At 39.9% G+C, this 12,967-nt stretch overlaps 1 protein-coding gene across 2 annotated transcripts in view; it reads left to right on the top strand.

The window, feature by feature from the left end:
- Window positions 1-12,967, top strand: part of LOC147140805 (collagen alpha-1(XI) chain-like) — a 79,838-nt gene that overhangs the window by 34,648 nt on the left and 32,223 nt on the right. For both annotated transcript variants that reach the window (XM_086042954.1, XM_086042952.1), the window contains 12 exons: window positions 1,328-1,393; window positions 3,236-3,277; window positions 3,542-3,604; window positions 6,675-6,749; window positions 6,890-6,973; window positions 9,346-9,402; window positions 9,735-9,788; window positions 10,424-10,477; window positions 10,597-10,650; window positions 10,733-10,786; window positions 12,500-12,553; window positions 12,637-12,681. In XM_086042954.1, the coding sequence (XP_085899080.1) occupies window positions 1,328-1,393; window positions 3,236-3,277; window positions 3,542-3,604; window positions 6,675-6,749; window positions 6,890-6,973; window positions 9,346-9,402; window positions 9,735-9,788; window positions 10,424-10,477; window positions 10,597-10,650; window positions 10,733-10,786; window positions 12,500-12,553; window positions 12,637-12,681 (702 nt within the window). The remainder of the gene's footprint in view (window positions 1-1,327; window positions 1,394-3,235; window positions 3,278-3,541; window positions 3,605-6,674; window positions 6,750-6,889; window positions 6,974-9,345; window positions 9,403-9,734; window positions 9,789-10,423; window positions 10,478-10,596; window positions 10,651-10,732; window positions 10,787-12,499; window positions 12,554-12,636; window positions 12,682-12,967) is intronic.

The raw sequence follows: 12,967 nt of genomic DNA, 5'->3' as shown, positions 1-12,967 counted from the left end.
AACCTCAACCCTTGTTTTCAAACCCTTAATCTTTCTTGAAATGCTAATTTGAAACCCTAACCCCATCTTGAAACACTACATTGAAATCATAAGGCTGTTTGAAACCCTAACCCTTGTTTGCAACCCTAACCATCTTAAGACTCTACATAGAAATCATAACCCTGGGTCAAAACGCTTGTTTGAAACCCCAGTGTTGAAACTATAACCTGGAGTTTGAAACACAAATACTGTCTGGAAACTCTGATTTCAAACCCGAACCCTGTTTTAAAACCCTAATTTGAAACCCTCACCATGTCATGAAAGTCTAATTTGAAACCGTAACCCTTGTTTGCAACCCTAATCCTGTCTGGAAACTCGACATTGAAATTTTAAACCTGGCTCAAACCCTTGTTTGAAACTTTTTCCGTTTCTTCCCTAAACCTTTTTGAAACCCAAGCCCAGGCTTGAAATCCAAACCTGTGTTTGAAACCTATCCTAACCAATAACTGACCCAATTTGAAATTAACCCTGTCTTGAAACTCTAATTTGAAAGTTGAACCCTGACTTGGGCTCCAACTTTGGAATCCTAACCCTGTCCTGAAACCCTAAAGCTGACTTGACTATTTTAAGACGTAACGCTAAACCTCATTTGAAACCCTAAACCTGGCTTATACTCATGTTTAAAACCCTAAGTGTGTATAAAACCCTAACCATGGCTTGATAGCCAGTGGATATTTGCCAATGTGAATCAAACAAACTATATACACTGTTGGCAATGAAACTAGTGATATTAAATTAAACTTATGGATGTCTACTACTGTAGTTTAACCAAAGGCTTCTTGCAGTGTCTATGAGATGAAGATTCTCTGAAGCAGGAAGTGACAAACCGCGGGGGTTAATCGCCAACGTGCTATTAGCGCTCTACGGGCTACAATCCCAGCACACCGCAAAAGTCCTCCATGACTTTCGCAAGCTGCTGGACACTGTCCTTCTTTTGGGGCTTTGGGAATGCCTCTTATGTGAAGTCATTGTATGAATAGTGTCAGGTAACCACCCCTGTAGTTGGGGTCGTTTTTTTTTGTTTTTTTTTAAACGTCTAGTAAGGAAGCTCACTAAATAGGAGTCCAAATTATAGCCTCTGGCTGTGTTATTCCTGAGGTTTATTTTTCCAAGCAGGCAACAGAGAACTACCTTAATCTTCATGAACAGTAGTCAGCAGTCTGCGGCGTTTTTCTTAGCACTTTTATCGCTATCTCCTGCTGCTTGTCAGTCTCGCCTTGTAACGTTTTTCCCCTAACATAAACGTGCATTGCAGTGTTTAAGAAAAGGCATTTTCTCATGTCCACAGGTTGGAGGAAGTCAAAGTTACCTGGGAGAGAAAGGAGAGAAGGGAGAACCTGCCATTATTGAGCCCGTAAGTCGTATATCAAGTTGTTAACTCCTCCATACTCATCCGATTTGTCTATGAGTGCAAACACACTCTATTGTAACAAACTCTGTGTAAAATATATGGTACATTATTGCTAATCTCATGTTTTTGTCCCAACACTACAATGAGCTCATTGCTAATTAGCAGGCTAATGGCCTTAGTGCTGGTTACTAAAATAATAACACAGATATGTCATATATCCGTATTTTAGGTTCTGTACGTAAGCAAATGAATTTAGCTACGGCTACGACAATCAAAGATATTTAGTATTTTTTATTTAGCGAGATGTATGCTTTACTTACAGACTTAACACTTTCCAGAAAGCTTGGAAGAGGGAAATTTTCCCAACAAGGAAAAGGGCAGTACTGGCTTCCGTTATTAAGGCCTTTTCACACTGCATTTGATTTTCTTGGGGCATGGGGCAGGGCACAGGGACGACAGCGCACCGGTGCAAGCTTGCCCGTATTTCGAAGTGGTTGCTTAGCAGCCTACCAGGAAGTACTGTAGCATGGATTATTTTTCCGCTAGTTGGTCTATTCTATATCTTTGAACACTCTGAAATTACTCTGCCAGCCACTCTCCTCTTGAGTGTGTCACCTGACATTTAAGCAACATTGCTTCCGAGTTGAAATTTCTTCTACTCACGTCCACGTGATGTGACACTGCGTTCTGTTGTTCCACCTTTCCAAGACATACACAATGAATAGGTTGGTCATTGGCGTGCTGCTCTTTGCTTAGTGCAGTGTAAAAAGGCCTTTGGTGTACAATTCCAGTTAACATACTTGCTATCTCTTAGAAGTGGGTAATCCAGGTCCAGCAAGTAAAAACCCTGCCACAGTTTGGGTTTAGCCACAGGTGCTTCTACTCAACTGGCAGGTAAACGAGCTTAGTTGATTAGAAGCAGCTGTGGTTGACGCCGAACTGTGGCAGGGTTTATAACTTTCTGGACCTGGATTACTGACCTCTGTTCTTAGCACATCGACTCTCAGGTTGAGATATTCCCAAAATTTAAATGAAGCCTTGTCCAATTAAAATGACTGCAATAGGTATATGTGAGTTGATAATAAACAAGATAACATCTGAGATGCCCTTTTGATATCAGATATAGTAGGTTTACTGTAGAATTTAGGTAACTCATGTGACGTTAACCGGCCTCTACCTACTTAGCTGCCTTGTTTGCTAACAACTGACTAAACATCCTCTTCAACTACACGTAATTAATAATGCCTCAAAAATATTGATAGCAAATGCAAAACCTACAGCTAACAAGTGACTAATTCCCTTTTTAAAATGAACATCATGGACAATTAATGTCATCGATTTTAGTCATGATTTTTTTTATGTTAGCCAGCAACTAACTAGCCAGTTACTGCTAACATCTTAATCATTTAAAGATTACATTGGGTCTAATTGCTACTGCAAAACAGACTTGGCTGTCAAATACATGAACTTTTCTGCAGCTTGTCTGTCAAGTGGCTGGTAATTTGTTAACAAATAACAAATGTAGACAGAGACAGATTTATTGCATATGTTCAAAATTTTATGACTAATTTTCGGCCAATATGTGATATATGCAACTCTTTCCGTACAGTCTAAGCTATACAACCCTAATATTAAGTGAAATGATAGCTCCTCCTGTACCATCTGCATTGACTCCCATCCAAGAGTTTGACCACACACACACACACACACACACACACACACACACACATACCGTCGATGAAATACTGAGTGTAGCAATACAGAAACTCCTCGACCTCAAACCCGCAGCAGTCCTCTGTTATTTGTAACGCTACTGTATTATCTACTCTTTTGCCTTTTTTTCAGGGTATGCTTATAGAAGGACCCCAAGGATCCCCTGGCCAGGCAGTGAGTATCACGTTCTCTCCTGTCTGCCTTGCACACATGGAGAACAGCTAAAAAGGGGGATAGAGGGGGGGGTGCTTTTATGGAAAGAGCGTCAGTGGTGGAGTGTGATGAGGTTTGGGGGGGGGGGGTAGTATTTTGAGGTCTTTTTGAAGCCATCTTTGCTTCTGTCTTTGTTGGCCGTTGCATCGTGAGCACTGGATGGACCGCCTGTGGTGAGCTTTGGGATATAATGAACTCAAAGAATGCATCTGTGTTTTTTTTCAGGGTGTCCCGGGTACCCCAGGACTGCAGGGTCCCCCAGGACCTCCTGGAGATCCCGGTGCGAGGGTGAGTTGAGGCCCCACAGTGCATTTGATACACATTTTCCACCCATATCAACATTAATTTAATCCTGTGACTAGTCTACAAAGCAACCACGCAGAACCAAAACAAAAGAATATTTGATTGTCAGAATAAAGTCATATTACAAATAATTGTATTCCCTTTTATCCGAGAAGTTACACTATGACCGGATTAAAATAAGAATTGAGCAACAAAACTTTTTTGGGGTGTGCTGGGGACTAGGTTTTTTTCAAGACAAAAGTTGTATGTTTTCTGGAAAGAAAGTTTCAATCTGTGTATCTTTTTAGAAAAACAAAGTGGCATTTTATTTTCAAGAAAGAAATGGGAGGGTCCGTCCATTAAAGCTATCTGTCTAAATTAATCCAAATTTACCTCGCAGTTGCTTGGTGGGGTAATAATGGCGTGCAGCTAGTTGCTTTCATGAGCAGCAAGGTTGGCACTGTTCCTACACGATGAGAAACAACAGCCATAGATATGAATTGGTAGCTATGACATGCTCCTTTGAGATGCGTGCCAAGCTCATGTCCATGCTTTCCATTGCCTATGATCACAGGCGTCAAACTCCGGTCCTCAAGGGCTACTGTCCTGCATGTTTTAGATGTTTCCCTCCTCCAACACACCTGATTCAAATGATCAGGATCGTTATCATGCTCTCGAAGAGCTCTCTGATGAGCTGACAACTGCTGTACAAGGTGGAATTTTGAGTGGACTGTACTCTATTTTCTATCCATTTAATCCAGAGTTGGTTGTTAAATCGAGGTTTCATGGTAGCATTGTTTTAGAATTAAGTAATATTGTTTCGAGAAAGAAGTTAGTATTTCTTATAATTAAGTAGCTTATTTTTAGAGAAAAAGATGTATATTTTCTAACAAAATTAAAACTTTTTTTCTTTACTACTTTTCAATGCAGTCGTATTATTATGGGGGAATAATTTTTAGACCAAAAAAATCTAATTAAAATGAAAAAAAGGCATAATGAAAGGATATGATTATTTTAAGTTGTTGTTGGCGCATTTCTATACCCCACAACACCGTATAAAAAAAGTTTATAACGCCAATACAAACACATAATGCTTTTTTTTGTAGGGGTGAAAAAGCGATATTTTTTTTGTCTGCTTTTTCAAATTTTTAAGTGAGTGATATTTTTGCTGAGAATAAAACAGCATGTTTTGTGAAAGAAAGCAGTATTTTGAGAATTGTCTTTTTTTTTTACAAAAAGTTGATTATTTTAAAAATGAAAACAGTAGGGTTTTTTCATACATGCAACACTTTTTAGGGACTAGCCTTTTTGTCAAGATAAAATTTGTTTTGAGAAAGAAACAAGAAAAACATTATTGAAAGGGGGAAAGGGGGACATTTTTTGGGGGCAAAATGGTCAGAATGGTCCATTTTATTGGAAGAAAATTTTATGTATTTATTTATTTATTTTAATAAAACAATGTACTATTTTATTTGACAATAACATATATATTTTCTAATTTTAAAAAAATGGGATAAAGTAGTATCCAAAAAACAAAATACTTTTATTTCAGGCAAACAAAAACATTTGTTTGTCAAGATATTTTACTATTATTATTATTTTACAACAAAAAAAATAATATTAAAGGAAAATGATAGAAACGAAAGTAGGTTCACTGACTAATGTGTTGATGCCTCTGGGTTATAAAACAAAAGTTTCTCCCCTCCCGTCACTTCCTCCCATGGGAAAACAAACCCAGGAGGATTAGACATGACTCCTTCCTGTAGTCCCGCGGTTTTCCGTGGCATAGCGCTCAGTCTGGATGCGTCATCATTATCGTTGCTGTAAACCCTCTCTTAATGTCACTTTCCAAGATATTGGACAGCCAAACTTTCTATTAAAGATGTACAGTAGCCTCTATGCTTCTATTTAATCAACATGAAGGAACAGCAAGACTAGTATCTTTTTTTGCAAGGAATATGCAAATAGTCAATCCTTGATACAAAACATGATTTATTGGTTCTAAAGACTTTTTCTTTTTTTTTTTACTATTTATTTTGAGAGTCTGTGCAGGGAGAGAGGACGTGTGCAGCAACTGTCAAGTTGATGGGGTGATTGACATAAAAAAAGACTGGGAAAGATGGCTTAATCCACAAACATCATGTTGTTGCCGAAGAGAAATAGTCCCTTCCAATTGACCCCATTGGGAAACTGTTTATTGCTGCTGTAAATCAAAGGGAAAAAAATATTGGATTGAATAAGTTGACTTTTTGGTGGTCTTTACATGGCCCCAAAAACCTCACAGATTTTTGCAAGCCCATGTACAGTATCGTGGTGAAAATTGGTGGCGTATTTTAGAGGTCCCGTACTCAGCCGCTGCAAAAGTCAGTCAAGCGCCCCTGGAAAAAACAGCTCACAACACTAGTTTTGCCAATTGGCATGAAATTGTGTGGACATGTCTATTATAACAGAACGCACGGAGAACTCTCAAGTATCCATGTCTGATATTGAACAGGAAGTCGTCCATTTTGTTTTCAGGCTACTATTTTGGGGTGAATTCTATGGCTCGTACTTTAACGACCCACAACTAGGAAATTTGTCCAAAGGAACCTGAATGAGTATCAGAGTCAGTTGGGTGACTCTAAGTAGTGTTTTTTTTTGTCCTTGCTATGGTATCAAATTGTGATCCTCATCAAGCCTTCATAAATAAGATGTAGATGATCATATATTCCCCAAAATGAATACGGCGTAAAAGATTCACATTTCAAATCCAACTGTGGGATCCTATATGTGAAATGTACTTGTGAGCACAATTGTATCAAAATAACAGTTTCCCTAATCAACACAAAATTTGGTAGACATGGCAATCATGGCAATACACATGAGAGTCTCAGGAGCCAAGTGCGAAATTGAACAGGAAGTCAGACATTTTGTTTTCAATTAACCATGTTGTAGTGAATTCCAAGGCTGGCATGAGACTAGAGAACTCCTACTAGGAAATTTGCCTAATTTCGCCCTAATCAGAAGCAGGTATTTTAGATGTCTTGGAGACTCTAAATTGCGACATCGTCTTTTAATCATCATTTTCATTATCCAGGGTCTTCCAGGGCGACCTGGAATTCCGGGTTCGGACGGTGTCCCAGGGCCTGCAGGTACCATTCTGATGCTGCCAGTAAGTTCGACCACTTTATACACTGGCACAGTAGGCTGTCACCCAATTTGAATTTTCCGTTTGTGTCACGCGCCAGTTAATTTGTCACCAAAGTCACTTTGATCTCAATTGTGTCACCCATTTTTTGTATCGATCGACAGTTCCGAGCAGGCGGCGAGGCACACAAGGGACCCGTGGTGACGGCACAAGAGGCTCAGGCTCAGGCTATCCTTTCCCAGGCCAGGGTAAGTCATCACTTCTACAGCACTGGCATCCAACACGTGTATGTTGTTAAGTTAACGTTTAAAACAACAGAGCGATTTGACAGCTACCTTAACTCGAACATCCCCTTGATGAGGTTGTGTCTTTGTTTTTATGTGGCACTTTCTTTTTACACACCTAAATGTCAACTTTACAGTTGTCACCTTGTCTGCTGTATATCTGGTGTATTCTCTTGCGTTAGTTCTGTTTTCATGTCCATTCTGTAATTCCTTTGGAGAGGCAGTGTTAAAATGTTTAGCCTGTTTTTCAGTGGAATATTGCAGCAATTTCTTTTTGGACACAACTGTTAATTACAGCTTTACAGATGCCACATCTTCTGCTCAGGTTGCGTATCATTCTATATCAATCAATCAATCAATCAATCAATCAATCAATCAATCAATCAATCACTATCGTCCAAGTGAACTTGTCATTGATTCTGTTATTGTTTTTATTGACCGGTGTATGACACTGTAAGAATTAGTCAACCACTGTTAATGGTGAAGTGCACAAACAATAAAACACTAAGGTATTACTTAAAGTGTAAAAAGAAGTTTAACACTAAAAAAAAAAGGATGGAAAAAATTACGACTGAAAGCTGTACGCTCCTTTGCTTGCCAAACCAAACTCATTTGTTGTATTTATTTAATCTAAGTATAAAAAACGTTAACAATTTTTAAAGATTTACATTTAAAAAATACATTAAAATAAACAACTAAAATTCTATATTTCAATGAAGGCAAATCCAACTTCAATTGAAAATAAAATAGATACAGTAGATACAAAAATGTAAATAAAAATTCAAAATGTAAATAAAAATCCAAGCTAGAAAAGCTCAATAGAAAATAAAGTAAAACTGTAAAATGAAAACATTAAATAAAATTCCAAAATGCAAATTCATTACACTACAATTAAAAAACTTCTACAGTTTTTGACTTTAAAGGTTCTATTGTATGAAAGTCAACAATTTATGGCATAGCCCCTAATTATGCAGCATTTGCAGCAGTCAGCTTTTTTGCTACTTCACATAATCTTAATTGTCAAAATGGTAGAAAAGCGAAACCCAGTACAGTTCAACATTACCTTTCAAACAACACCCTCAACCTAATTTATTAAAGTCAACAGCGGTATTTGGTCTCTTTTATCATTTCAATGTGCCTAACAAATCGGCATTCAGAAAAAGATTTTGTCTTGCCGCTTTACAGTGGTAAAAGGGCAACGCTTGAAACACATGGAGTTCATTAAGTCGAGCACAAACGTCATATTTTCAGTTTTGGAGCGTCGCCAAAGCTCATTTTGAAGTCAAAGCACTTTGTTTTTCCGTTTGTCTTATTTATTCCTTGCAATAGACACATTCAAAAATAATTATTGTTACACCTGGAAGCTGAACAACGGAATTAATATTCTTTGCAACTTTGCAAGGGTGGAGTAGGACATGGATTGCTTCCCTTAGCAAATTAGCTCGTTTTTAGGCCATTACGCTACAAATGTTCCACACATTATTGTCTTGGAAGGAAAAGCACTGAGAAAAAATGTGTCCGCACTATGCATTTTAAGCCTATTTGAATTCTTTTCGGACACATGTTGGCAACGGGGTGTGCAGTGGCCAGCTAATGACTCATGTAGTGACCTAGAGCCTTTATTTACTCAACTGCAGAGGCTACCAGGCATCGATCAGGAAGAGGCAGGGTGGGGTATAAAATAAGAGCAATAAAGCCACCTTTAAACCTTTTTGTGCAACTGCGTACTAACTTTTTTCGGCAGGCTGCGCCCATAAAAATGTCAGCTTTACAGATGCCATGCCTCGTGTCCGACTATATTCCTTTTCTGGAGACTACTCAGCTGATTTTGTAATAACACCGCTCTGAAAACTTTCTGAATGGCACCCGGTGCATACTCAGACAGAACTCCACTTGACAGATGCCACGTCTCCCATATATTACCTTTTCTGGACTACTCAGAGATGTAGAGTCTTCTCGCTAACTTTTTTACTGGGGCGTGGGCTTTCATTCAAAAGTCAAATTTCAGCTTTACAGATGCCGCGTCTAGCGTGCTGGTGGTTTGTCCTCCTGTGTTCCTTTTCTGGAAATTACTTGGTCATGTATGTAATCAATCAAGACTTGCGGATGAGCTTGTACAAAGGCCAAATATTGGCTTTACAGATACCACATCTGCTGTGTTGTAAAGACGTATGCCGCGGAGGATTTCAGTATGGTACATTCATAGACATCAAAGGTTTCCTTATAGGCTACATAAACTTACATCAATTCTGTGAGAAAGTCCACAATTGGGCGTACAACTGCTGTGTGGGTGAGCAGTGGTTTTACTTTGTACGTGTCTCTTTGATTCCCCCCAGCTGGCCATGAGAGGTCCTCCAGGGCCAGCGGGCATGGCGGGAAGGTCCGGTCCTGTGGTGAGTCCCTCTTCAAAGCACATTGCACTGCGAATCCGCATACTTGTCTGTTCGTCCCACACCACGCATGAGGTCATGAGCACACCCTTGCTGCACGTATATCATCACACACCCATCCATGTTTAAGTCACTGGGCGGCTGAGGTCATGCAGTCATCTCTGGTTTAGTCCCGGGCCAAATGTGTCTCACACACACAGCCGCTCGCTTTCTGTTTAACAATGTAAGCGCCTGAGTCAGGAACGGATTTACTGCAATTATATTATGTTAGGTTCTTGTCCAGCAGCTGCATACATGCAAAACATTTTCACTCATTAAATTCATTTTTCTCACAGGGCGGTCCTGGAGCTCCCGGTCTTAAAGGGGACAGTGGAGATAACGGACCACAGGTGAGAAGTTGTTTTTTGACAGTTACTAAATGTTTTCTCAACACGAGCCATGCTTTGATTTCCATCCAATAACAATGTGCAGTGTGGCACGTTTGTGTCTTTATTTAATATATTCTACTCTCTGGAGTCATAATCTCGACAAAACGAAGGAATTTACCAAATTGAGCCCTAGAACACTAACAGGGTGATTTTTACCCACACAACCTTTTAAATTGGGAAATTAAAGAAGACAACTTCCAATTTGGCATACAGTGGTGTACTTTTACTGATATTAATAATATAATATGTAATATAGTAATATATTTAGTAATATTTATGAATTAAGGGTTTGGTTGGATTTCTTTTCTGAAACATCATCGCTGTAAATTTCCATATTGCGCGAGCCTTTATAGATGAAACTTAAAAACAAAAAAATGAAAATATCTCCAAAACCTGATGTGCTAGACAATGATTAGACTGAGGGATTTTGAAATTTGATCAAAGTGTCCTACGTTTGATCAAAATGGAGTTGAAAATCTCCAGAAAAGTATTTGACTTCCTTGAACCAGCCAAAATCAACCACCTTGATTTGGGGTATCCGTCAGGAACTAGACAAGATAAATCACTGTAATGTTTATTGTCTGTTTGTTCCTTAGGGCCCAAGAGGTCTTCAGGGTCCTACTGGTCCCCCAGGAAAACTAGGAAAGAGAGTAAGTCAAGCTGGGATGACTGAATCTAACCAAATGGAGACCATTTAGTCCATAGGGACTCCTCCACTGGCATCCATGTTTTCTCATATTTGTGATATGATTTGTGTGTGCCGCTCTAGGGCCGTAACGGAGCTGACGGTTCACGAGGAATGCCAGGAGAGCCTGGGACCAAGGTACAGTAATTTACGCATATACAGTCATGATTTAATCATTGTAGGCGTTGTTTCACCAGTCGTGACATCACTGTCTTTCCAGGGTGACCGAGGTTTCGACGGCCTTCCCGGTCTCCCCGGAGAGAAGGGCCATCGGGTGAGTGCCACATTGTTTTTCTTAAGGGTCCCCGTTCTCTTAACCTTCCTGTTGTTCCTTTCATGAGTATGTTCACGGTCATTGTTATCCACTGTACCATCCAAAGAATACCAAACCAGCACCATGGAAATAGTAAATCAATTGTCATTTATTTTTGTACTTTTCTTTATATTATATAATGAGTTTATTATAATTTCTAGTTGTGTTCATTTCTATTATGCAAGGTGGCGGTCATCATGGTGAGAGAAAATGGTCACATTATGCCGTGTATGTTGCGAACATATGTGCCTGGGTGGTTTATTTGAGGTTCCTGGGTTTATTTCTATTGTGCAAGGTGATGGTTATCATTGATCAGGGGTGTTACCAGAAGGGGAGCAGGGTGGGCAGTGCCCACCCACAGACACGCTCTGCCCACCCAAAGAAAACTGGATGTAGTCCTGATGCATGGGATATAAAAAATCAAAATCAAATCAACTTTTATTTGTTTAGCCCAAATAACAACAACAGTTATCTCAATTAAGGAGAAAACAAAACACGTTTTAAGGTGCCTTTGACCTACTTGAGCATTGCAGCACTTTTTCGCCCCCCCAGGTAAGACGAATGCCCACCCACGCCTGGTATCCTGGTAACACCACTGTCATTGATAATTAGCGATATGAGCGATCGTTTAGTCATATGATACAGTACATGCATTACGCGCACACATGCCTGTGTGGTTTATTTCTACTTGTTTGTTTCTATTGTGCAAGATGACGTTCATCATGAATAACTGGCGAGATGAGCAATCATTTAGTCATTTGTCATGTACCTTCTACTTGGCGTGCCTGTTTGGATTATTTGTAGTCGGTCAGGTTATTTTTATAGTGCAAGGTGGCGTCATATAAATTTCTGTTTTGCAAAGAGGTGGTTAGCATTAGTAACCGGTGAAATGAATGATCACATACCGTAATCATATTACATTAACACTGTGACTGTGCCCATGCGTGCCTATTTTTTTTGCTTGATTATTTCTAGTTGTTGTGTTTATTTGTATAGTGCACGATAGTAGCCGTTTTGTAGAGTATTTTTCCTCATTAGAGTCATGGGTGAACTGGAGCTCAGCTGACTGGGCAAAAGGGCACCTTTAGACAAACAGCCTTTGTTTGAGAAAATCCACACGAGCACTGGTTGGAACATGCAAACTCCACATAGGTGTGATGACACATGCATGCCTAATGAGGATATGACATATAGAAAATGGATGGTTATTTACCATAGGAACAAACATAAGAGAAAGGGAGGGTTTAATATTTTGTATTTTCAAATGTGTAAATTTGATCCATAACATCACACAAAGACGTTTTTTAGAAACAGCATCTGATCCACGTCAGATGTTGTTTCCAAAGTGGTGTTGTGAGCTTGTTGGGCCCATTTTTATAAAATGAAAGCCCAGGGCGGCGGCCGTGGAAGAGTCCTTTAAAAATCACAGAGGGAGTACTTCCAGACGTCAATTCCATCCTATGGGGCGTAATTAAAGGATGTATAGAGGACATGTAAATGCAGGGATGCATATTCTCCAAATGTGGTCACCCACACACGCTTTAGGTCCAAGTCTTTGCATCGTTTTGCAATTGCCAAGTCATCAGCTTTTTTCCTTCCTCTGCCCCAGCTTTGAGCCCCAACCCCCATGGTCCCCCGCTTAGCTAACTTCTCTCTGATACCTCTTTTCTCCAGGGGGAGCACGGTCCGACAGGGCCTCCGGGACCTCCAGGTGAAGACGGGCCAAGAGTGAGTAGTCAGCACGTCACTCCAATTCCAACATACGTACATTTTTTTTTTCATGCCAGTAAACCCGCTTGTTGCCTCTGCAGGGGGAAGACGGCCAGGTTGGACAGAGAGGTGTGGCTGGAGAGGGCGTAAGTGGATTTATTGCCTTCTGAAAAAGGAAAAGTGGCGCTATAAGTCCAACATGCGGCAGTAATTCAAGCTGTCAAACACACCGTCTTGGTCACAAAACCAAAAACAATGTGTGGGACAAGAAAGTCTCTCTCACACGCACAGACACACACTTGATTATAAGTGTCTAAATTGAAACGGTTTCAAGGGGTTGGAGATACCCATATTGACCACACGAGGTCAGTGTTTATGAGCATAATAGTGGCAGTGCGCTCCCATTTGCTGGGGTGCCGCTGCCACTAAATG

Source organism: Filicampus tigris, chromosome 10 (assembly GCF_054856515.1).
Source record: "Filicampus tigris isolate MCC_2025a chromosome 10, RoL_Ftig_1.0, whole genome shotgun sequence".
NCBI classification, from domain to species: domain Eukaryota; kingdom Metazoa; phylum Chordata; class Actinopteri; order Syngnathiformes; family Syngnathidae; genus Filicampus; species Filicampus tigris.
The sequence above is the reverse complement of the archived record's forward strand: the minus strand, read 5'-3'. Positions and strand labels throughout refer to the sequence as shown.